Raw genomic sequence first — 26910 nt, forward strand, 5'->3', positions numbered from 1 at the left:
GGGATAACAATCCTATACTGTATATACTTACCAGAGAAATAACTCTTATTAAAGTCAGACGCTCAAAAGACCATTTTACCTTGCTGTTACTGCATGACAGTAACTTTCATTGAAGTTCAGAGATTTATGTCTGAACAACCATGTTATTATTTGACTGCCAACATGACTTCCAAAACAAACCTACAACATACTGGATTCATGTAACTGTTGATATCCAATAGGTCTCCGGGTAGAAAATATCCATTTAACAATACAAACTTAGCCCTTCCTTCCTTTGCGTTACACACTTTTACACAAGATTCGAGATACGTGAAGAAAGCCATACTTTATGATCCAGTGCAGAGGTGTGAAAATATTTTCACATGCAAAACTAACCGCCTGATCCTAAGTCTATTTACAGTTCTTTTTTCTAAGCCCCCAAAAAATCACTGAGTGTATTTGTCTCTCTTTCTATGACCTTCTGCCTACCTCTGTGATGGGATTTTCTGTACACTTATTTTTCTATCATTCCAAATGAGGTATTTTGGATAAATATCCACAGGAATCACACACAAGGTTGCAATCTCATACACAGTACTTGGCAATAATTTTTTCATTTTAAATTAATTTTTAAAAAACATAAGGGGGGTAGTAAAACAAACCATGTAAACACAGCTTACCTATAAAAGCCAGTATTATTTGTAAAATAATAACAATAACAATAACAATAATGATAATGATAATAATCATCGTCATCATTGAAGCCTGATGAGAATTTAAAAGGCTTGCATGCTTCCTTGGAAGTGAACCTCTAGTAAATTCAATGGCAATTACTGCAAGCAAGAGGCAGGATATAAATGAAAAAAGTAAGTGAATCAGGCTGTGTTCTGTGCATCTGAAGAAGTGCACTGCAGTGCACAAAAATTATGCAAAATAAAAACTTGCAGTCTTTCGCTTGCCAGAAGAGCCTTTATTACTTTCAGCAAACCTATTCATTGAATTGGACCGCAACACCATAACTCTTATTGCAGCGTGACTACACAGTGAACTCAATAAGGTTCATTTCCAAATAACCATGGTTTACTGTCTGGACAGCTGAGTGGTTTGGGTGTGGAGACAGAGGCTGGGAGTTCGATTCCCCACCGTGCTTCCTGAATGAAGACCCAGCCCGTGGCAAGTCATGGGCAAACTGCACAGTCTCAGGACGGAGCCACAGCCCATGCTCTGTATAGCTTTCTCTATAATCCGCGTTATTCAGCATCCGCAGGGAAGGGGCTTGGAAATTGGGGGAGGGGGTTACTACTGTATTTCTTTCCCTTCCATTTTGCCTACAAGGTCAAGTGGGGCACAGTTTGGAAGTAAGCAACGCTCCGGGAGATTGTGAGACACACGTAGGAATGAAAAGTTTGCAGCTCCTGCCCCCACAGCTCGTACACGTTAAAGGGCAGTCAAAGCTCAAGATGAGAGCCGTTATACAGTATTTCGGATTCCCCTTTTCCCCTCGTTTGCATAACTATCTCCTAGCTACCAAGGCTGCACTCTCTCTCTCTCTCTCTCTCTCTCTCTATATATATATATCTGCACAAAGGGGGGCGGGCGCTACCGCCAATGAGCGCTGAAGCCAAAGTAATCCCTATTAGTCTTTTCGAAGCCACACAAAGATGAAGGAAAAGAAAGGGGCGTGTGTGCGTGTGTGGAAGCGTCCTCCTTCCCTCCCGGCTCACCTCGCAGCTGCCTAGTCCCCGAGGGCAAGTCATAGCAGCCGGGGCCCAGGCGGGAGCCGGTGCAGCCGACCGTCAGCGTCAAGGCGCGCGGAGCCCGGTCGTACATGCCTGCCCGCCTGCTATACCCAGGCCTGCCGTCGCCATGGCGACCGAGGCCCCCAACAGACAGGCCGGTCCCACCCCTTCCTTGCAGCCGCCCGAGGCTGGGCTGCCCGCTTTGGACCGGCGAGAGCCTTCGAGGTGGCTCCCGGGGGATTCCTCCCTGCCGCCCCTCAGGTCGTCACCAAGCGGCTCTTTTGGGCAGACCTGTGGGTGCCCCTTTGCAGCATGAAAGCTACGTGACTTTTAGGGCCCTAGCGATGATGCTTTATTAAACTCTTTATACTCGTTTTTCTTAGATTTAAAAAGGTTGCCGTTTAATGATGTCATCCACGCTTGCACACTCATTGTTTTCAGCTTTATATACTGTATTGTCTTTCAATGATGTAAGCCGCCTTGGGTCCTTTTTAAGGAGAAAGGTGGGATAATAAATATTTTAAACCAACCAATCAATAAATTTAAGGGGCAGAGTTAGAAGAGAGTTCTCTGGCTCCCAAGCAAAACGCTTCATTTGTTTCTGACTCTTTTAAAGCAACTCTTCTGTTCCTACCTAGGCTTGACTTTCCTCATGTTTTTGTGGCTTCCGACACTGTGTTCTGATTTGGTACTCAGCCCTGTTATCAAGATAATGGATTTGTTTTTAATTTATTTTAAGGGAAGTTTTTAATCCGTTTTAATGAGTTTTCGTAGGGATGTTTGTGTGCCGCCTTCTGCCTTACTCATTATTGGAAAGGTGGAGCTGAAACATCAGAAGAACAACGTGAGCTGTGTTTATTTTAGGTCTGGCCTCTTTCCTTTTAAGTCTTTGTAATTTTGTACTTTATTTGTATTTTACACTTACATTATGAATTATCAGCCTGATTAATAGCCTAATCAGTATAGGAATCCGAGTAAATAACCATAGGGTTGGGAAATGAATAATCAGCTTTCAAAGGAAATGTATACAGTATAAGAAATAAATGTTAGAAGAGTAATTAGAACTGTTAGCATCCATTCTTCATAGTAAGACTCTTACAGCTTGCTTAAAATATTAATGTTGTCTGTATGACATGTCACAATAAGACCTGGTTGTTAGATTCATTCATTTACCACTAACAAATCAGAAAGCCATCATACTCACAATCTGCAGGAAACAAGATACACACTGACTGGTAAGATTCAGACATTTAACATGCAAGCAAGCCATGACACATGCTAAAGTTAAGAAAAGAGAACAAATTATAGAGATATTTAATATAAGGCTTTTAAAACTTGGCTATAGCTCATCAAATGCCTGGGGGCAGGGAAATACCTTTTCTTGGTACCAAAAATATTGCTCTGCGTATGAGGTGGGACTCACAGAGGACAGTATTCCATATTTGGGGGGAGGACACACCCCAAAGGACTCGTTCTCCTGTCACAAGCCTGCAAACATTTCTCAGAGGAAGAATTCAAGTATTGATTTTTGGGGACAGGTGGTTTCAAAGGGGGAGATACTGGGTCAAGTATTGGGGCTCCATGTTGAATAAAGCTTTACAGGCTGAACCCAAAACTTAGGCCCAGCAACATGTCTATAGTTGTATAATCAGGCCAATGTTAAGTTATGAGATCTTCTGTTTCCTGTAATCAATCTTGGTGCTGCATACTTCATTGATTTTACAAACAGACCTTAAACGTGACCCCCATAAGTATACGACATTGCAATCTTCTTTTCCAGAGATTACTGACTGTATGCCGGTGAAATTATTATTCTAAGGAATGTCGCTACCAGCCAAAGTTGACAGAAGACATTCTTTTCCACTGTGTCCAATCTTGAATCCAGGAAAGCGCCCAGGCAACAAAACCATTCCTTCAGGAGGAGAGCCACTCTCTTTCAAACAGAGATCATCAGTATTCTAGACAAGAAAAACCACGTCCTACTATCACCACAGTCTTGTTTAGACTGAGCCTGACCCTCAGCAAGTTGATTGCCACAGCTAGGCACTGGCTCAGCATATCCACTATCTCAGATCTTGAACATGAACATCAAAAACGCAGCTACACATTAGTGACATACCTACATATTAATGACCATTAAAGGTTCCCCTTGACATTTTCAGTCCAGTCGTGTCCGACTTTAGGGGGCGGCGCTCATCCCATTTTTCAAGCCATAGAGCTAGCGCCTGCTCAAAGACAGTTTTCCGTTGTCACGTAGCCAGCGTGACTAGGGAACGCTGTTTTATCTTCCCACCGAGGTGGTACTTATTTATCTACTCACATTTGCATGCTTTCGAACTGCTAGGTTGGCGAGGAGCTGGGACAAAGCGACGGGAGCTCACTCCGTCGCGTGGATTTGATCTTACGACTGCTGGTCTTCTGACTCTGCAGCACAGGCTTCTGCGGTTTAGCCCACAGCGCCACCATTTGTAAAAGGGGCTCAGCAATAGCTTCTATGTATCTTGCCATGCACGTAAGAGCAAAACCACTGCACAGCAACACCATCAAGTATGCTATAGAATAGGGTAAGCTGAGAGATAGTAATTAATGTGATTGGTTATTTCTGAACCTAGATCTCCATGCTCCGAATTGCTTCACACTATCTCTTGCCATTAAGCTACAAACATTAAAATAAAGTTATTCCCATAAAACAGCAGGAAGATTGCTAGCCAACTGCAAATAATTTAATTAACCGATTGATTGATTAATTAAGATATCCTACCTATCTCCTTTAATGGCATCTGTGTACAGACTGGGTTAAAAATGTTCAGTACTACAAACACAGCACTAGGTGGTGTCCAGTCCTTTTGTTTTTGATCAATACCCAAAACAATTAGCTCTCCTGTTTCAGCAATGCCAGTGTGGCAAATGAACAGTTCAATACATGAACTCTCATTTAGAATGATTTAAAATAACACAGCACTAGAAAGACTGCATATTGTCAGGGTGGGGGCATGAAAGAGTGCATTCTGCAGCAAGAACAGCTGATAGCATACAGGAATTTAAGCTTTTTCAGTTAAATGATGAACAGGTTATTATTCTGTGACTTATTCAGGTTACATATTTGTCTACCAACCAGTTCTCAAAATAATACTAAGAAATCTAGGTTTACATTAATTATCCTCATGCCCACATTCCTAATTAGATAGCATCTTTTACAGCTTGTCCTATTTGGACTTGCAGAACAAGGTATTTAAACTTTGTCATAGTGATGAACCACTTCAGATGTAATTGTGATCTAAATGGGTAACCTTGGGGTGCTCATTCTTTTCCTCAAGACAAAGGAACACTTCTAAGTGCTCACTGTTTCTTTGAAAAACATAATTATCTTCCAAATATGTGGTATGCTAATAAAGGATTTTACATAGGCCAGAATTTATAAGGTTCCAGTAGCATATTCCTAAACAACTGGAGGCACAGACCAATCAGCTTCAGGTCCCTGGCCTTTAATTCAGTGTGTTGGTCACCTGAAGCCATTTTCCATAGCCACACAGGATAGAAATGGGTAAGACTACAAATGGAAAGCAAAGAACTAACATATGAAAATAACTTGGTTGTGTCTGGTGAACCACTCACTTGGATGGGACTTTGAAGGAAATCTAGTCCAGCCCACTGCTCAATGCTGGCCCTGTGCCATATTTTCTGCTGAGGGCCACATTTCTTCAACAGATGAATAATCATTTAGTCACTCCCTATGTTTCTCCTAATGTTTAGTTGTCACCTATGTTCTTGCAACTGCCAACCACTACTTCCAGTCCTGTCTTCTGGAACAACAAAGAACAGGTTGTGTCCTTTTTCCGCATAAGAAAGTGTTTAGATAGTGGAAAACAGCCATCATGACACTGTACCTTCTCTTCTTGAGACCAATTAGCCAGCAGCAACCATTTGAAAAGTTTTTCATAGAACTTGGTCTCTAGAATCACTCTCACATCCACCATCCTGGTCACTGTTTTCTGGATACGTTAAGTCAAGGTGAACTCTATTCAGCACTGAAATTAGAGAACCAAGCAAGGAAAATAGTCTGCAGAATGACTCAGCTACTTCTTAGGATGCCTAGGAATAAGAAAATTACCAATCCTTCAATATTACATGGTGCAGTCAACTAAAATATTTACTGGAGGAGAGATAGAAAGCCACATCGTTCCAGTCGTCCTAAACCAAAATGGAATCACTGTTGAGAATACCTTAGAACACATAATATCACACTGTTGTGTAATTTTGCACTGGAATAACCTGGATCAAGCACTGGAAACATTTAATTTAAACTCACTGAAAGTTCAGGCTTCCATTTTGCTTTAGGAATCTTGGTGGAGGGAGCCTTTAATAGTTAAAAAAAAAATCATTTCTGGATTGCCACTCAGGACCACCACCAGCAATCTGGTTGAATTTTTTTAATTACAGTTAAAGGCTCCTCTCCTCTCCATCCAAAGGCTCCAATAGGATTGCCCAGGGCAACAGGGAGCCCCAAGGAGCCTCAGAATCTAAAGAGGGGACAAGAATTAAATTACACGTTTCCAGTTCTTGATCCAGGCTACATCCATACAAAGTTATACAACCGGATTTTGAGCACATAATCTCAAGCCCAGATTTTGTCTGTGTTTTCTACCTTTCAGCCTCTCATTTTCTGAGTTAATATGATGGCTACAGGAGAAGGGAAGTTAATACAGTAGAAGGGACATATTTTCTCCCTCTACTTATATTAACTCAGCGTGAAATGGAATGGAGCACCTCAGTATTCACCATGAAAAAAAAAACTGTGACTATTCCATAACAAGTGTTGTTGACTACTTTCTCCGCCCATCTCCCACATAGCAGTTTCTGCTTATGAGAAATAGTTGAGGACAGACTTACACTACCATGGGGTAGCTTATTCTGGTCATAAAAAAGAATATTGGGACACAACAAGGACAACAGCAAATATGTGAATCTCCATGTATTTTTGTTTATAATAGAAAAGTCTGGAAAGCTTTCTTGATGAGCCCAAGTCAAAAGGAGGAATATTCTTTCTTGCTATTTTGCTATTATTTCTTAAATTGTCTAGCTGTCACTTTCAATGGATACAGAGTTAGTGAGGTGCAGAGTCTAAGAATCATCATGTCCTATTCCATCTCTTTAGGATACAGATGTTGCTAAGACTCTAAGGGTCTCCAGGATCTTAGCACCGACACCTCTGATACTCTGGAACCAGGTAAAATGAGCCTTAAAAGTACCCTCTGTTCTGCAGTTCCATCGTGAAGGTTTATCTTCTCAGTAAAGGCTGGTGACTCCAAACTCAAAGGACAAATTAATCTGCTCCAGGTTTTAGACCAAACGTTAAAGTGACTATCTAATGTGCTGATCTTATGGGGGCAAGGGGATTGGGTTTAGCACCTTGGATAGTTCCTGTAAAGTTCCAACAAAAAACCCACTGCCTTCATACAGTATGCTGCCTCCAATTATAACTGAAAATAGGTGCCACAGGTGGCAAACGGTGATAAGGCTTTAAGGAGCAAGATATTGTATATTTTGGTTAGGCAACCAAGCACGTTTGCATTAGTATAGGAATATCCAAGCCAGGGTTACCCATCCAAGACCATTGGCTAGCAGAAAGAATAAGAGTCCAATTAGGAAGAAACACAGAATCTAGTGATAAACAGCATGGCAAGAAGGAATCAAACCACAAGATTTGGCAGACACAAGTTCAAACCGTGCTAAACACTTTTTTCCCAGAACTAAGCCTTTAAAACACAGCTGGTGAGATGGCAGCTGCTGGAAGACCAATCCAAGGCTCAGGTGTGAGCCATCAAGATATAGGTTGCCCTGAGTACAGGAGCTGATTCTCAGAGAGACAACTTGCTCTTGTGGGAATTCCGTGTCATGGAAAGGTCTTCACTGGAGCCAGGTGCTCTTTTTCAGTATCTATAGCTGGCTATCACCTATTCTTTGCCTTAACTCCTGGAAATCAGGAGATTCCTTTTTGAAATTTGGACCTGAGTCTTCTCCATCTGGGGTTGGTGTCTATCGTACCCCTGAGACTACGGGTCCACAGGAACCTGTAGTAATCTCTGCAGCATTCCTAAGACTTTATCTCCTCTTCACAATTTCTCCTACTCTGTTAATTTAATGATAAAGCAAGAAAAGGCCAGTCTGGTCAGAAAAGACTATAAAGATACATCTGGTTTGAGACTGTGTTTAGGCCTTCTGGAACATAAAGGTTTAGGGAAATTTAGCTGAAATATGGTGTTAGTGATAAACTTTTTCCATGGGAAATCTGGCTCTGTTCTGCCGGAAGATAGCGTAATGTCAACCTGGCCATAATAGGCTGCTCATCAAAATACACACAAGTCAGGAATGGGTAATGTTCTGATCACTTAGTCTGGATAGAGTTGTTGTTTAGTTGTGTCCGACTCTTCGTGACCCCATGGACTAGAGCACGCCAGGCCTTCCTGTCTTCCACTGCCTCCCGGAGTTGGGTCAAATTCATGTTGGTCGCTTTGATGACACTGTCCAACTATCTCATCCTCTGTCGTCCCCTTCTCCTCTTGCCTTCACACTTTCCTAACATCAAGGTCTATTCCTGGGAGTTTTCTCTTCTCATGAGATGGCCAAAGTGTTGGTTCCTCAGCTTCAGGATCTGTCCTAACAGTGACTGGATAGAGTAGTGCCCTTGTTAAGGGCCCCCAGCAATGATTAAGGATATGGTCAAGTGGGAAATAGATCACATTTGGGATCATTTATGGAGCAGTCCAGTGCAATCTATTTCCTGACAATTACATGACATATGGCGAATTGCCTTCCAGTCTGACCCTGATGTGTGCCAAAGCTGGACCTTTTCAGTTCAGCTGTAGGGCATACTTTTTTCCCCTAGAAAATAGAGATTTGTCTTAAAAACACACCAAAACATCAGTTAAATTATACTGATACAGTTAATGACAGATGTCCATGTCGTCACCACAACAAGAAAGAATAGTGAATGGTGTGTTGTTTTCTTTTTCTTTTTAGCAGTCTTTTAAAAACAGTTAATATTTACTGGTGTTTCTGCTCTGTCTCTCTGTCTTGCTACCTTCTGGAAGTCTGGTGTTGCCTTTTATCCAAGCAGGAATATAGAGTAGCAGTTATGGAGTTAAAATCATGGTACTGCTAACAGCCTCTATGAGTAGCATTAGCTTTTGGTGGAGCACTTCTAATCTTAAAATATGTTTCCCAGGCAAAACCCATTTTAGAACATGTATCCTTAGGCAGCACAATATTCTCATTGGGAATATTTGTATGAGGAACAGTTTGTACTATGGAGCAACTCCTGTTTTATACAGGAGGACTTCTACAAAGTACCTCCAGCATGAGGCTCTGAAATCTCAATGTTATAAACCGGCAGCATCTAGTACTAGTTCTAGTCCTTGTCACTTCTTTCCCAGAAACTTTTCTATCTTCTTTGACAGACCCTCTTTATGGTTGGACAACCTTCAACTGAGTGTAAGCTTCTCTTTGCATTACTCTTATTTAATCTATTTGCTTTCTGGTTGGACTCTGCTGATATGAATCTTGAAATGCCTATGAACTTGGACATCCCTTATCTGTTCATTGATAGGATTGCAATGCTGGCTTGAGCCTTATCGTGCCTTTGGACCCTGACTGGAAAAGCCCTTGCCTAAATCACCAATCTTTTCTGAAATCCTACTGGTTTAGGTATAATGCCTGGAACCTGGGACTTTTCCTGAAATGGACATAGGAGCCATCTGTTTGTGCTGTCACCAAAATGACATCCATTTATAAACCCCGGTAAGAAGTTTGGGGTTGTTATTTAACCTGTGAATAACAACTTCTTCTCCTTGATTGACCCCAACTGCAGGCTAGGTAAACAACCAAGTTCTATAGCAACCATGAACTTGTTGATGGGCTACGGAAACGCACTGAGCACATTTTGCCTACTTCATTTCCTTGCTTCTCACTGTTGACATGCTTTCAAAATTGCTGCATGACAGACCTTCAAAATATAAAGAAATGCCAGTTACCAAGAGATGCTTTGCCATTGTGCAACTTCACAGTATCATATTGACAATCATGAATGGGTAGTGGGAGGCACCTATGATTCAGTCTCTTTATTAAAATGCAGTCCACACTGTGAAAATGTATGAGGGACCTCCGCCTCTGCATTGAATGCCTATAGAGTCTGGCATTTAAAATCCCTGCATTGCTTGCTTCTCAGCTCACAATGCATTTGGCACACTACTCTGTAGTTGAAAATGAAGAGAACCTTCTTTTTCTCTGTGTGCTGCTTCTAAACAAATTTTAATCAAAATGTAATAATAAACTAAGCTATTACTCACGTTCTGTATTCCCTCTGTATGGATGCACACATACTACAAGTGCAAATTAGGGGGGCGAAGGTCAAATCAACAATGTCCTTTTTTTAAAAAAAGTTGTGAAGAACCTGGACCACACTTTTCTCTTAGATTTTCCCTCTTATTCTTTGCAATATATTCTTCTCTGACTGACTATTCAATTTTCTTTCGTTCCTGAATTTTAATCAGCTTCTTTTCTTTTTGAAGCTGTCATGAGTGCAGTACAACTGTGAAAGTGTTTCCAGTCTGCCATAACCATTCACAAGCTCTTCTTGAAACCACACTATGTGGGAAAGTGTATTCCCACTCACATGTGGGTTAACTGTTCAATTAGAAAGACAGTAGAAGTTATAAAATAAATTCTAAAGGAGAAGTGACATTGACCAGCTTTTCAAGTCCCAAACCATCATATGGACCATGCCAGGTTTTTCCCACAAGCAAAGATAAAATTAAAGTTAATTGAAAGAGTGTGCCCCTGGGCAACTGCCATATAGCCAGATCCATGCATAGCCATGTGCCAACTTTGTAGATCACCACACATCAATCTTTCCCAACCTCATTCTTGAAAGTGGAAACCATTTCTCCAAGGCTGGTTGAGTCTGTGGAATCAAAGAACACTGTAGAGGTGCTGCCTGTGAGAAAGACATAGAAACAGTTCTGTATTGTATAGCCTGTCAGTATTGTCAGTTTTAAATGTTTCTGCCCAGTAGGGGACTCAGATCTTTCACTAGATCAACTTGCTTCCATTAATACAAAAGTTGCTCCATCTATGCAGTTAATGTTTCACAGAATTATCAGTCCCATGAATTATTTGAATACATGCACAGACATGTCTCTGCATTTCAGATAAATTTGCTATGTGGCTATACTAGGAGAAATGGTGGACATCTTTGTTCTGGTTCAACATCTTACAGTGATACATTAGATTTAAAAGGATAGAGGAATTGGGTTCTCTCTCTCTCTCTCTCTCTCTCTCTCTCTCTCTCTCACACACACACACACACACACACACACACACACACACACACACACACACACACACACACACACACACCAGCCATTTCTGTCTCAAAAAAAGGCCAAATGGGAAGGTGTGTGTGCCTCTTTGTTTGAAGAACTGGGGTGTGATATCCAATCCACTGCTACTTCAGCTGTAACTTTAAAACAACTCTAATGCTGCCTGCATTTTTCCTGACTAATATATTTAAGAAAGATGTGCCTGGCAAAATCAATCTTGACAATAACTTGTGGGTTCTACATCTGAGAGTAGCTTTCCTGGCAAAATCCATCTTGTTGTTCACAATGGTACAAACCTGACGAAATGGTCTTGATCCACAAAAATTTGCATATTGTATAATTATTTGTTTAAGTGATCTGTATAAGTATAATCTACTCCTGAATTTGTATTTTGTATTGGCCACACAGCTCCCCTTTATTTTTAATTTTTTATAAGGTGTTTACCTGAATTTGTGCATGGGTTTCTTAAATAAGTCTGATTTCACTTTATTGTTCTTTGATTTATTTTTAATATCCGGAAGTCCTTACTAAGTCCTGCTGAGAGATCTAGCTCAGTGATTCTTAACCTTGGCCATATAAGACCTACTGGAGACAGTCTACAAATCTTGGAAGGCATCCAGAACTTTTGAGGACAAATGGTACGGAGGCATTTGGGATTTTAGGCAGGTCTATCTCTGTTCTTGCAACAGTTTCTAGTCTGCCTTGAAGGGATTAAAATCCCAGATCCTACATAACACTTTAAGTTCCTTTTAAAATGGTATATGGCAAGGGGAGATCAAATGGGAATGACTTCTGCCTGCTGTGGCAAAAAGCAGCAGAGGAAAAAAAATGCTTCTTCTGTTAAAAGTATATCTGTGTTGTGAACTTCCAGAAAGAAAATAACAGGGTGAGGCACTGGACAAGCAGCAAAGGCAAGGAAGAATCATGTTCTCAAAAATTTGCCAGTTATATCGTGAGTTACTAAATACCACCAGAAAAATAAGTAGGCGCTAGACCAAATCAAGTCTGAACTCTGTCTAAAAGCACAAATAACTAAACTGAGGCTGTCATGCCTTAGACATATCATGAGAAGGCAAGATACACTGGCAACAACAACAATGCTGGGGAAATTTGAAGGTGGAAGGTAAGGAGAAAAACCAAATATGAGGTGGATCTGATCGATAAAGACAGCCATGGCTTTGAGTTTGAAAGATCTGAGGACAGCTGTTAATGACAGGACCTCCTGGAGGTCACTAATTCATTGGGCTGTAATAAGATGGAATGTACTTGGCAGTATATATAACAACAACCTTAAAGATCAGAGTTATATTGGTTACTTCTATGTGTGTAAGGGAAAACAAGGAAGTTGCTGTGGTTGATTATGGCTTAGTAACTACAGGATGTGTTAATCTCAGGTGCACAACTGGTTGTGCAGTCAACATTTGACTGATACCTCATGACAAAGCCACAGTGACTTTTGATATTTTCTCCTATGGATCTTTAAATAATAAGATTCCAGCCAATATTCAGCAAATAATCCATAGATAAATAAAATGCTTACTCAGATGTAAGGTTCCTTTTCTTCAGTGGGATTACTGGTCATCAATATATAGGATTATACAGTACCTTTAGTTTTTCACCAAGCCATCTTCCTTCCTTGGTAAGTTCTTTAAATATTCTAAGTACTATGTTCTGCCTTAGTGATGGATGTACCAGTACACATATGTTGAACTATTTAAGAAATATTAATATTTTACTGTTCCAGAATAAATGGTTCTTCAGACATCTGATGGAAACCAAATAAAGGTTTTACTAGTCCAAAACCAATCCTATTTTGAAGTTAAAAATCTTTAATTAACAAAGCTGAGGGAGCACGGACATAAATCTGTAAATACGATCCTCAGAATACTGCTATATGTCGTCTTCTCTACTCAAAACCAAATTCTGTAATCTGGTTAATTCATCCAAAAGCTTCTTCCGGTAGTCCCACATAAAAGGAGAAGCAAGATTTTCCACACAGTGTTACTAAGGAATACTAACTTGTCAGAGTCAGTACAACTTCTGTGTCTTACTGCTGTAAAACTTCATCTCTCATTCATTAACAAGGAGGCAAAAACAAAACAAAAAATTAAGACCAGAGATGTCTCAGATCACTTATGTCATTAGCACTGTGGCATTCAGCTCTGCTCTCACCTGTCCGTCACAGCTGGGCAGGGGAACCTCAGCCAATGAGAGGACGGAGGGTGGTGCAGAAGTGGGAGGAGCTGGGTTATATAAGGTGTGTGTGAGGAGTTTTGAGAGATCAGTTTGAGAGATGAGTGATTAGAGATTGATAGTGAGTGAGAAAGAGCCTGTCAGTGAGGGAAAAGTCTGTGAGAGCTAGTGTCTGAGAAACAGTGATTGATTAATTGATTTTATACCTGTGATTCATCCTTTTATTTCTTGTAATCAATAAACCTTTTATTTGTTTGAAAGAAACCCTTGTCCTTTTGATTTAAAGGATAGGTTGGTGGCAGCAAGTTTTTGTTGAGGGGTAGTGAGCACTCTTATAGGCCTGGATTGGTAGAGGCTTGAGAGTGGCCCGCTACAAGCACAATGACGTAACATCCCTTTAGGATAACAAGTTTTAATACAGCATGCTGGGCTCTAGACTGAGCTTTATTGTTTATCAAAATTCTATAGAATATGCTTTCCTTTTCTGTTTCTTCAGGACCTGTACTACAGCTTATCCCAAGATGCTGTGGGAGCCCTTCTGTAATCCCCTGTTCTTGTTATAGACCCGCACACCCAATATGTGCCACTAAATTAATTGCAACACATTTGACTTGCTGTTCCTTAAAAGAGCAAAATTAATTATAATATTCTTAAATTTCTGTAACTTGGTGGATCACATGAGAAAATTCTATACATCATCATTGCAAGGGTAGTTCACGAACTGCGACTCAGATGGTTCCTCACCTCAATTTTAGGGTAGTGACAAACTACCTATGATTTATTACCTCCTTGAATTACTGGTGAGTAAGGCCCAAGGACATAGATTTGTGATTTCTAGATTCTGAGAAGAAGACTTTGGTTGTTTCAGAAGTTCTGTCTGTATTGCTAATTCTTGTTAATACACTTTCAGTTGTTAAGTTAAATAAATATTGTAAAATAAATAAATACTGTTAAAGTTAAATAAAGATTGCTACTGAGACATTTACTGTATACTGAAACTCAAGCATTTCTCAGATGAAGGCTTGAACCAGAACTTAATACAAGGGTGGCTATGGGAGTGGCTATGGTTAGATGCTGGACCTCAGAGTTTTGTTTCAAGAACAATAGGATGGGAGGTTTTTTAACAGAAAGCCTGCTATCTTTCCTTAAGTAGAACATAATGTGAAGTATTACTGCAGTTTATTCAAGAGTAAAGCAGATACAGTAGCCCTGTGTCCTATTTTATAGAGAGCAGTTCACCCCTATAAAGTATTTCTCTTTGTTTGAACGATCGTCCAACCACAGTTTAATCAGGAAATTAAGAATCACAGGAAGGCAGAGCATAGGTCTGAAGTCCCATCAACCATGAGCACCTGAATAGCAAAGCAAATAAGTCACCTCATTACAGTCTTTCCTAGTATAGTAAGATGTACTACATCAGTGGTTCTTAACCTTGGGTTACTCAGGTGTTTTTGGACTGCAGCTCCCAGAAGCCTTCACCACCAGCTGTGCTGGCTGGGATTTTTGGGAGTTGCAGTTCAAAAACACCTGAGTAACCCAAGGTTAAGAACCACTGTACTACATTTCCTTTTAAACGAGTGGTTCCCAACATAGGATCCCCAGATATTCTTGGACTGCAACTTCCAGGAATCCTGGCCAGCATAGCTAGTGGTGAAGGCTTCTGGAAATTTACGTCCAAGAACATCTGGGGACCCAAGGTTGGGAGCCACTACTTTAAACTGTAGCATTCTTTCCAGTGGCACCATACATACAGATTATTCTTTTTAGTAGGTTTGTTCAAAAAATGTGATTCATATTTGTAATTTCCAAGTTGTGGATCACTAATACATTTGATCATGCTGTGAGAGGCTAACATTCTAACTCAAAATATCCTCTAGCACCAGTCTGTCCCTAAGATCCTCATTTTGAAAATGCTATTCTTCTTTGTTTTTTTCTCCAAAAGTAGTAAACAAAAATTATGTTATATACTGAGAAAGAATAAATCTTTATTTTGAAAGGCCTCCTGCAGAGACTGCAATATAATACACATACACACAACTTAAATGTTTATGGAAAACCAGTATGTCTTCAAGAGAAGTCTTTGAGCAGAGTTTATGGAAATAAAATAACCGTAATTCTTACATAAAGAGGAGTGACTCATCTATTGCTCAGAGTTATCTAAATGCATTCAGCCAAGGCTAAATTCACAACATTCATGCTTAGCTTAAAAGACTCAAAAAGATGTCATGTAGAAGTTCATAACCTCAGTTAGGGTTTCTGAAACTCCATCTCTACAAAACAGTCTAATTAGGGGATGATATTTACATCACTTTGCTTAAACACCAGGAACAGAGAGTGTTTTTATTCAAAATATTGCAAATATTGCAAATTCTGTAGCTCCAAGGCACATATTAAATTTGTCAGTGCTCATCAAAATCATGATAATCTCATGTTGGATTTCATAATGATATATGATTTGTTTTTTAGCCTTAATATTTGAAATTAAAAGATTTAAAATGTGTGTATAAAAAAGTTAGTAAGGCTAACTCAAGGCACATTTGCCACCTGCTGAGCTGTTAAACATGGCCCTATTTTCTGGTGTGCCCATATCCAGAGAGTGGAAGTTTTATTTTCCACTGTGCATCCTTGATAGGGTCTGGACTCGATGGTCCATAGGGTCCCTTCCAGTTCTGAAGTTCTAAGATTGAGCCAGATTCTGAGCCTGTTTATCTGGATTCCTTTCATGTGCATTTGCTCAACCAACTGACTCAGAAACATCAAGAATGAACCAGCCTCAATAGTGGTATTACCGTAATAAAGAAGTGGAATCCATTATAGACCCAGTTATAGTGGAAGGAACTGGGTATGAGTACAACTAGGCTGATGGGTTTTTCCTGGTTTTCTGTTTCCAGGACTTCATTAACATATGGAAGACTCTGCAATGTCATTTTCCATTTGACACTGAATAGAACAGGAGCTTTTACTGTTGCTGAACGTGGAAGAGTGCTGCTCACCGATGGAATTCAGAAAAGAGGTCATCTGCCTCTTCAACTGCCATAACTAGCCTCTTATGCCCATTGTCATAGTTTATTTTTAGAGGGCTCTAGGACCTGCATAATTCATGCACTAAATGGCTTTAACTATGTACTTCATGGAAGTCTCCCTGTGCGCTAAGCACAGAAGAAAATTCTACACTCAGGCAAATACTGTCTTTGGAGAAAGACTAAATTAATTTTAGAAAGCAGGTACACCCAAAGTATTTAATGTGAGCTTTGAACTGAGCATATCCTAGTACACAACTCCCACCCAAATAGAGAGGTTACTTACCTGTAACTGAGTCCTCTTAGAAATCTCTTTAACGTGGGATGAGAGAACAAACAGGAAGCTTCAGACCCTTCAGGCTGGCAAGAAACGATTACAGAAATATAAACTTTTAACGTCAAATGGGCCAAACCTTGGTCAAACTGGTAACAAAAAAACTTAAGAAGAGCATCCAAAGAAATTGGAATTGTGGGCTGTCAACACCAAGGTCTCCTTAGAGATCACTTGATGGTTGAACAGAGAGGGTCTGGGTGTAAGTGCACTCCTACTTAAGCTGAGCAGAGTCCAGTAACCCAGCAAGGCAGTACAATTTACCAAAAGATAAAAATCATGACTTTTGGAGTCTGCCAAGACCAACAAAACTCAGGCAAAAAGGACTCTGGTAGCACACTCTGTGGCCCTTTACTATGAGGCTCTGCAGATTAGCTGTTCAAGAGACCAAACTTAGGGTTTTAAGAATTATTGTTTTATTAGAAAAACAAAGTATTTAGAGATATTCAGTTTGTTGCAAAAGCATGGCATCACACCTCCATTTCCCACGAGATGCACAGGTGTTGTTGTTCCTCGTCTCGGTGTTGTGTCTTGGCTCCTTATTGTCTCTGGCCAAGGCTGCTACATGGAATTTTCCATCCAGCTTGAGGAGAAAGCTTCTCGAAGCATACAGTCATGCTAACACAGAACCAATAAGTAACATTGCCACATGAGTGTTGTGAAAGCATGTCTAGCAGTCTGCATCTAATTTGAGTCTTGCCATTTCATCTGTAACACTGGAACAAGAATATAAATGGCACAAAGGCTTGCCTGTCTTCTACAGCAGTGGTTCCCAACCTTGGGCCTCCAGATATTCTTGGACTACAACTCCCAGAAGCCTTCATCACCACCTCCGCTGACCAGGATTTCTGGGAGTTGAAGTCCAAGAACATCTGGAGGCCCAAGGTTGGGGACCACTGTTCCAGAGAATGACAGAATGTCAGCTCACTATCCCAAGATTTGGCCGGGTGATACTGCCTGCATGGAAGGCTACCTATGACTCATACAGAGGCTGCTCTAACCTATTGTGGTGTAGTGGACAGAGTGATGGGCTAGGACTTGGGAGAACTGGATTCAAATCACCAATTGGCCACATAAATTCATTGGGGAGGATGGAACTGGTAAAACCACATAGAAATATTTCACTTGTTTTGAAAATTTTGTTAGAGTCACCATAAATAAGTTCTGATTTTATAGCACATAGCATAAGCCAGAGGTCGTCAACCCCCGGGCCGCGGTCCATTGCCGGTCCGTGGCTTGAGCCTGACCGGGCCATGAAGACAGACCTCCCGCCCCACACACACACTCCCCTCCCCACAACTGCTTTGCCGCGCGTGTGTGTCAGCGCCATGTGAGCGCTCCCTCACCCCTTCATGGAAGCCCCCACGTGCACAAAGCAGCTGTGGGGAGGGGAGTGCATGTGGGGGGATGGGAGGTCTGCCTTTGCAGCCCGGCGGCAGCGGTGACTGGGGTGGGAGAGAGCCGGGAGGAAGAGGAAGGCCCGGGCGCTCTCCTCCCGGCAGCGGCTGCGGCGACCAGGGTGGGGATGGGGAGAAAGGCCGGGAGGAAGAGAAAGGCCCAGGCGCTCTCCTCCAGCGGCGACGGGTGTATGGGGGTGGGCAAGAGCCGGGTAAAATAAAATAAAAATTAAAAAGACTCCCAGGCTTCCGCCACCGCCATGGGTGGGCAGGCGCTCCTGCGCATGCGTGAAGCGATGAGGGAATGCGCGCGTCAACCACTGTGTGCGTGCGTGCGTCAGAGAGGGCAAGCACGAAGGGCCACCCCACCTCCCTCAGAGACTCCGCCGGTCCGCACTAGGAAAAAGGCTGGAGAACACTGGCATAAGCAAACACACACCATGCCATGATGATAATGCAGGTTTGCACTCAAGTATTTCCTAATCTGAATGTCTAATTTTGCTAAGACAACATGCAAGTGATGATTAAGAAGCATACACTTCATGTGCCCTCAGCATTTGATAGACTGTCAGTCGGCATCCACTGATTAGCATAATCAGTCTGCAATCACTTATCAACACTACATGCAAATCTGTATCTTCTGACTAGTGACTTTGATGCGTCAGCTGAAAATTCAGTTGCAAAAGCCTTATCCTGATGCTTACATAATTCCCTGAAACCTCTTTTCAAAGCACAGAGAGGCACCATCCCTGGATCATTTACAGGTGTTCCTGCAATACTCTCTGTAGCCAAATTTCCTTGGAAATGATCCAAACTGACTGGGGATGTTTTGAAAATTATTGAAGAGCAAGCAGGGGTAGAGGGTTGGATGCATTGACTGTTAATATTTATTTCATGCAGGCTTGAGCAATGGTGGCAGATCTGAAGGTGAATCTTCTGGCCTAAGGGCCTTCTGGGGTGCACAAAGTCCACCAATGTCGTACTTCCAACAACAGAAGTAGCTTAAAAAACCCAATCTGGTTTTGGTAAACAGGTTGTCTTGATGTTTTCTCTAACCCTAACTTCATGGGAAGCCAATAGGAAAGCAGAAAATATTCCAGAAGCTAGCATTCAAGTCCTAAGCCCATCTGCTGGGACCTGCTGGCCAGAGCTGTAAGCAATGGTGCCGGCCACCTAAGACAAGCAGAACCATCTCCAGCTCTGCACTCCTGCCTCTCACTTGTGCAAATCTCCCAATTGCACACAAATGAAAAGGAAGAGAAAAACAAAATGAGTATGCTTTCAGAAAAAGCTAAGTGAATAGGGTCATGCAGTGTTGCCAATTATTTGCCTAACACTCACAAGTAGATTCATCTCTAGGTGTTGACACCTTGTATATTTTGGCGCTTTAGGACAAAGCTTTGGCAGCCCCACACCAGTTACAGCCCTACCTCAGGCCTACCAAGAAGATCAATCAGGTTGGAAGGGAACCAGAGACAACAGCTATACTAGGGGAGTTCTCCCCCCATACTCACCATTCCCTCTGCTTTGAAGCAGATCCTAAATAATATTTTCATTTGACTACGGGTGTGATCACACAACAGAATTATTCCCTACTTATGCCCAAGTTAGATCACAGCTTAATTTTCTGGTCACATGATACATGGCCATTAGCAATTCATTTTACTGGCCAGCAGTGTAATTGCGGTTCAGTTCGCACTTGCTGGGAGGCTTCTGTTTGCTTGTTCCAGTAGCGTTTTGATATACTGTATTCCTTAGCAGCATGGCATGTGTGTACAATCCTATTGATAATTTTTCAAAGAAAATTCACCGGGGAAGGCAGCCATCATTACTGCTGTGCAGCTGCCCTTATATTATTATTATTATTATTATTATTATTATTATTATTATTATTATTATTATTATTGTTGTTGTTGTTGTTGTTGTTGTTGTTGTTGTTGTTGTTGTTGTTGTTGTTGTTGTTATTGTTATTGTTATTGTTATTGTTATTGTTATTGTTATTGTTATTGTTATTGTTATTGTTATTGTTGTTATTATTCAATGTCTGGAGTGTCAATACATTGGTAAACTTATGTCAATAGCTTTAATGGCATTGGTAGGTGTTGTATCACTCCACCTACTATCTGGCAAGTGACACAGCCCTAGGTGGGGGTGTCGGGTCCATTGCAATTCACTGCTTTCAGAGGCACCAGCACAACAGAGGAAATTCTACCCATCAGGGAACACTACCCAATGTATTGATGTATTGTTAAAAAAATCAAAATAAACAAAAGTTAAGGGCCTGCAGTGCCCCATAAAACAAGAGAGAAAATAGATTGGTAACAGTGTAGCTGGCCATAATGATTCAAATGGAAGAAAATGAATCAGTAACATTAAACCACATTGGGATGTTCATCCAGGTATGTATATATACCGTGTGACTATGATGCATTAAAACAAAGGTATGGGAAGTATCATTAGAAGTGGGAAACATTTCCCTGGTGTGACCACAGCCTAAGTTTTATATAGATGTTAGTGCCCCCATTATTCTTCACCTCTCTCTTTCTCAACACTAATTGATCATCTTTTCTTTTTGTATCCATGTATATGTGTGAGAGAGATGTTCCTGCTAGGGGTTGTCCTTAAAGGGTACTAGAAACAGATGGCTAGCAGTACAAGAAACCCGTAGAACCTTTCTGACCACAGGATTTTCTGGGGGCCACAAGTATGCAAACAAGTAAACAAAGCAGGTTAATGATCAAAAACATGGTAAGGAGAATAATTTAAAAATGTAATTCTTCAGCTTGATGAACCCAATGAGATCTACAGTTGCTCAAGAATCTTATGGTCTGGCTGTTGCCTTACATAGTATTACTACTCTAACACAAGCACTTAGGACTAATGTTCATTTAGCTTGATAATGCTAAATAATATGGTGAGCAAAAGCATCAGGGAAAATTAAAAACTGCTGTGAAATGGAGGGGAAGGTATTTCCATTGCTTGGAGGGAATCTCACTGTTTATACTTGCTCCCTTGCCTTACATTTGCAAGGAACTGTTATCTCGATAAACTGTAACCACTGTGATCTTTAAATGATCCCCCTCAGAATTGGCTCTTCAGTACTTGGTGTGTTTTCTGATCCAAGCCAAGATTATTCTATAGAGATAAATGAGCTCCAGCAGAACAGCAAAATATTATCAGATGTCCCATAAGATTATGCAAGAGTCTACTGTACCTAAGAGAATTTACAGAAATTTCAATATAAATTGATACAATCTGAATTAAACATTGCTAGCAGAGATCACAGCTTGTTCTTTGCATACAAAGCTCACTGGAATGACAAGAAACATGCAGGCCTTCTGAATGCACAGATGGCTATTTCCCATTGTGAGGCTCCCTCATTGCTTGGGAAGAGAGGTTAAAAAATAAATTTAATGTAAAGAAAGGCATATAAAACAATGTAAAATGGAGGACCATGCACTCTTGGTTGAGGTGAGACCTCTGCTGGGAGGTAAGGCCTAGGCCAAATGATAACATGTGAGGTTAGACAAGGGAACATATTTTACTTTGAAGAATGCAATGAATAGCACAAGCCATGTGATCAGGGCAATTTAGCTCCTCGCCACACCAAGGGAGGCCACAAAGTCATCAACCTGCACTCCGGGATGATCAGGTTGTGGCCCCATCCCTTTGTAATGTCTCCCAATGGAGCTATGCTTGGCCTCCTCCGTCATAGCCTTCAAGAAAATGCTCAAAACAAGGCTATTTACCAAATCCTTTGAGAGCATCTTCTCTTAATGTAGTATGGTTGAGTATCTTTAGATTGCCCATTCACCGTTTTTTTTTAATTAATTTTTTGATGGTTGCTTTGTTGATTATATGTGATGTTTGTTTCTTATAACATTTCTCATTTGTTTTATTTTAATTTGTTTCACTCTGAATGTAAACCGTCAAAAGTATTGTTTATATCACTAATCGGTGCAATATACAAGTTCAACCAACCAACCAACCAACCAACCAACCAACCAACCAACCAACCAACCAACCAACCAACCAACCAACCAACCAACCAACCAACCAACCAACCAACCAACCAACCAACCAACCAACCAACCAACCAACCAACCAACCAACCAACCAACCAACCAACCAACCAACCAACCAACCAACCAAGTAGTAATATGTTCATCTGCTGTTTCAATCCCAAGAAAACAAATAGCTTTAATAGGATAAGACCTTTGGGATAAGATATTTGAAAGAATTGCAAGTGCAGCTCAAGCTCTTCTGCCACCTAAGCAGAAAAATGAGGTGCCACCTCTCCCCATTGCTGTGGCGGCCTGCCTCACATCACAGCTGTGGCACCCTCCCTCCCACTGGGGAGAGATAAAGAAAGAGAAAGAAAATATGGCCCAGTAGAGAGGATAAGAAGTCAAAGTTAAGGAAGGGATTCATAGAAGTTGTATAACTATGATATACAGACAACAAGTTTTTACTAGGCATACAATCATAGAATAGTGAACTTGGAAGGGGCCTATAAGGCCATCAAGTCCAACCCCCTGCTCAATGCAGGAATACAAATCAAAGGATATCTGTCAGGTGGTTGTCTATGCTTCTCTTTCATGCCTAAATGTTGAAGCACTCACCACCTCTCGAGGTAATTGGTTCCACTCTCTTACTGCTCTAACAGTAGGTTTTTCCTGATATTCAATCAAAATCGGGGTTCCTGTAACTTGAGCCCATTGTTGCGTGTCCTGCACTCTGAGATGATCAGGAACAGATCCTGCCCCTCCTCTATATGACAGCCTTTCAATATTTGAAAAGTGTTACCATATCACCCCTCTGTCTTCTTTTCTCAAGGCTAAACATGTCCAATTCTTCCAGCCTTTCCTCATAAGGCTTGGTTTCCAGCCCCCTGATCCTCTGAACTTGTTCCAATTTATCAGCATCTTTCTTAAAGTGTAGTGTCCAGAACTGGACACAATATTCAAAGTGAGGCCTAACTAGTGCTGAATAGAGGGGAACTAGCATCTCATGGGATTTGGCAGCTATAATTCTGTTAATGCAGCCTAAAATAGCATTTGCCTTTTTATAGCCACATCACACTGTTGCTCATATTCAACTTGTGATCTATGACAATTCCAAGATCCTTCCAGCTTGTAGTATTGCTTAGCCAGGTATACCCCATCTTGTAACTGTGCATTTGTTGTGTTTTTTCCCCAAGGTGCAGTGCCTTGCGTTTATCCTTGTTGAATTTCACTCTGTTGTTTTCAGCCCAGGGCTCCAGCCTATCAAGATCATTTTGAATTTTGTTTCTGTCTTCAAGGGCATTAGCTATTCCACCTAATTTTGTGTCATCTGCAAATTTGACAAGCATTCCCTGCACTCCCTCATCCAAGTCATTAATAAAAATACTGAAGAGCACCAGGCCCAAGACGGAGCCTTGGGGTACCCCACTTGTTACCGCCTCCCAGTTAGAGGAGGACCCATTAATCATGACCCTCTGAGTACGATTCTGTAGCCAATTTGTATCCACCTGACACTTGATCTATCCAGCCCACACCTAGTTAGCTTGCTAATCAGGATATCATGGGGCACTTTGTCAAAAGCTCATAGTCACCTATGAGGACACTAACATAGCTCCAGATAGACCCAGAGGGAAATAAGGAGGACAACATAACAATCACTACCCTGCTTCTGTTGCTGCCACCCATCATCAGGGACAAGCAAGTTTCTTTGTAAAGACAAAAGAGGAGTTGATGGCACATCCTCCCTCATCACCAGCACCACCTTCATTGCCAGAGGGAGCAAGAAGGTGGGAAAAAGGAAGGGGAATACATGCACAGCCATACACACATAGTGGTCCAAGAAGACAGGGAGCTGCTGTGGCTTCATGTAGGGCTAGAAATGGGATGCTCTTGAAGGATCTCCTGAGTGGCAAGTGGGAGTGAAGAAACAATGCATTTTCTCCACTTGGTGGTCTGCCTTCTAAGGCAGATGCCTCATTCTGCCTCAGGATGAAAGGGGGGCTTGACCTAAAGAAGCCAAGCTCCTATTTTGACAATAAGCAATATGTGAACATACCCAGTCTCTTATGTTTGTGTAGCAATATATACTGAAGGCAGTCAGAAGTGGTATAAAGCATTTTAATATCTGAAACAGGAAAATTCAGATATTAGTTTTCCCAGTGTTGACCCAAACTGCAGGCAATAACTGAATATGAGCTTTCCTTTTCATGGCACTAAAGTTTGCCAACTGAGATAGCTTCCTCATTTTGCTTCACAGTAAAATCAGTCCTGGAATGACTGGGTTCCCAGTGATGTTTAATAACAGAATAATCAAGCCATTTTCATTCAGCGTGATTTACTCTTGTTCCAGCACCCAGTTCCATTCAATTCTATTAATCCCCTCCCCCGATTTACATCCTAGCTTTCATTCAGTCAAGTACCTCAGGATGAAGTACCTGACTGTCCTTCCTCTCCTCTAAAATCTCATATCAATCCTGTGAGGTAAGTCAGGCTGAGAATGTGTGACTGGCCCAAATTACCTATTATGTTTCATGGCCAACAGGAGTCCTATAATCCAGTGGTTCCCAACCTTAGGCAATCCAGGTGTTCTTGAACTGCAATTCCCAGAAACTCCAGCCAGTACAGCTGGTGGTAAAGGCTTCTGGGAATTGTAGTCCAAGAACACTTGGGTTACCTAAGCTGGAGAGTCACTAATTTAAACCTTTGTCCAGTGCTCTAAACATCACACTATGGTGGCTCTCCTTTGACAGCATTTGCCCTAGATAAAGCTGATTGGTGGTCACAAAATGATCTTATTCAGATGTAAAATTAAACTATAGTTTAGCATTACCTTTTGCATGCACACCCCTCTCTTCACTTTCCTTTCAGGAGGAGAAGTTTGGAAGCTTTTGGTTTTGTATTAACCACAGTTTACTGTGTCATTCCAACCCAACAAACTGTGAATATTATTAACTGTGATTTTCTTGGAAGAAGTTAACTAAAGAGAATAGTAAGTGGTAGACCACATACAGCCCCAAAGAGTCCAAATGGAGGTCCAGCACTCCCGTAGTCTTCTATAATATTTTTTATTTCAAGGGACTCAAGGAGTCCCTTTGTGTTTTCAGCATCCCTTGGGCCCACAGAACCAAAACATGTTTTTAATTGTTCACAATTTAAAAAATTGGCCACAACAGGTCACAAGTTTAAACCCCACCCCCCAGCTTTTAAAATGATATTGAGACCAGGTGCAGTCCTCCAGAGATGGGTTGATGCCACCTCTGAATTTCTGGAGATTGCCCAACCCTGGATTATGTTTTGAACAAAATACTAAACTGAGATTCAATGGAAACTGAAAGTAATATACACACACAGCATCCTGCACAGTTATGTCAGAATACACAGCTCTTATTATCAATTCTCCATGGTTTGGGGTTATCTACAAACCCCTCCATGTAACAGTCATTTCTTTCAATTGCTATAAAAAGAAACTGATTCAGGAATACAAAGTGCTCCTTCCCCATAGGACTGGAACTGGAACAGGCGATAAGAGCTTTGGACACCATAGGAACTGCATGGTATTTATTTCCCTGCTTCTTGGTTCTTCTATGGAATAAAAGAAGCCACACATTTTTGTACCCTTCAAATACTCTGCATTGGGTGATGACTCTCCATCTGTATGGGACACAGAAATCCTGGTTGACTTACCTAGTTCCTATGTTTGCCTAAGACGTTACTGTATAACTGTGTTCCTACAAAGCTACAGTCGGTTTCTGTCTCCATGAAGTGCTGAAAGGCAAACAGAGAGCTCATTATCACTAATGCAAATCAAATACCTATGGGGATGTGCGCTCCATAAGCAGCATTCCCAGGGGGGCTCTTTGTTTTTTTAAAAGCACTGCACATATGAGAGCCTAGCTAAGGCTTGCATGATGCAAGAAAAGACCAAAGAAAAAACTCAGAAAAGACTGATAAACCACAGCAGAAAGGGGAGATCCAGTTTATCATCCTGGTTCACTGAGAACAAGCTGTATTTCTCCATACATTTGAAATGGAAGAGAGAAATCCTTTCTGATTTCTTTCAAACCCCGGGGGGGGGGGGCTGCAAATTATGTTTCCCTTGGATGTTATCAGTCTGCAGCTCCATTGCCCCTACCTGGAATAGCTAATGATAAGGACAGTAAGAATTCCAGTTTGACACCTGGAGAGTCACACCTGCTTTAAAATCCCATGATCATAAACAAGCTACCCCCTGAACCTTACTGCTGCCTTGGTGAAGTTAGGCTATCCAGATATGTTAAACTACATCTCTCATCATTCCAGCCAGAAGGCTAGATGGGTATAATAGGAGTTGTAGTCCAACAGATCTAGAGGACACCAGCTTGCCTCACTCTGATTTAGGCAGCTTAGGCAGCTGTGAGTAAAAAATCACCAGATCAATGTTGTTTGATTATTTCTAGGTTCTAACTCCTCTCTTTTATTAAGGAAAAAAACAGAAGGGATAAAGAAAATTATAGAATGAGGTTATATAGCAGCAGCAATGATTGCTAACCAATTTCTAACCTATATTTTACTTGTAAATGAAATACATTCCAATTGGTGTTTTTTTCCGCATGATGATGATTTTGGTGTACAGCTATTTTAACAGAACGGATTATCATCGTCATGCAGGGCACCACTGTACAGGTAAAGGATTGTTCTACATCCCATACAATGGGTTATGTTGTGAGGAAGAGGAGAAAGAAGAAAAAATTTCATAGGAAAGATAACAAATTAGAGATACTGTATTCTATCCTAGCTACACATTTATAAACAAAAATTTGTAAACGTAAGTTCTTCGCACATGGCATAGCTATGTTCAGGAAATGCATGGAAGGAGACAGCAGGATCTTTC

At 41.1% G+C, this 26910-nt stretch overlaps 1 protein-coding gene across 1 annotated transcript in view; it reads right to left on the bottom strand.

Annotated features, from left to right (window-relative positions):
- The window catches only part of STPG2 (sperm tail PG-rich repeat containing 2), a 274188-nt gene extending 256559 nt beyond the window's left edge, over positions 1–17629 (bottom strand). Inside the window, exon 1 of the mRNA XM_020802913.3 lies at positions 1704–17629. Coding sequence (XP_020658572.3) covers positions 1704–1809 — 106 coding nt within the window. The 5' untranslated portion in view covers positions 1810–17629. The remainder of the gene's footprint in view (positions 1–1703) is intronic.
- Positions 17630–26910: the final 9281 nt, after the last annotated feature.

This window comes from Pogona vitticeps, chromosome 5, assembly GCF_051106095.1.
Source record: "Pogona vitticeps strain Pit_001003342236 chromosome 5, PviZW2.1, whole genome shotgun sequence".
Taxonomy (NCBI): Eukaryota; Metazoa; Chordata; class Lepidosauria; order Squamata; family Agamidae; genus Pogona; species Pogona vitticeps.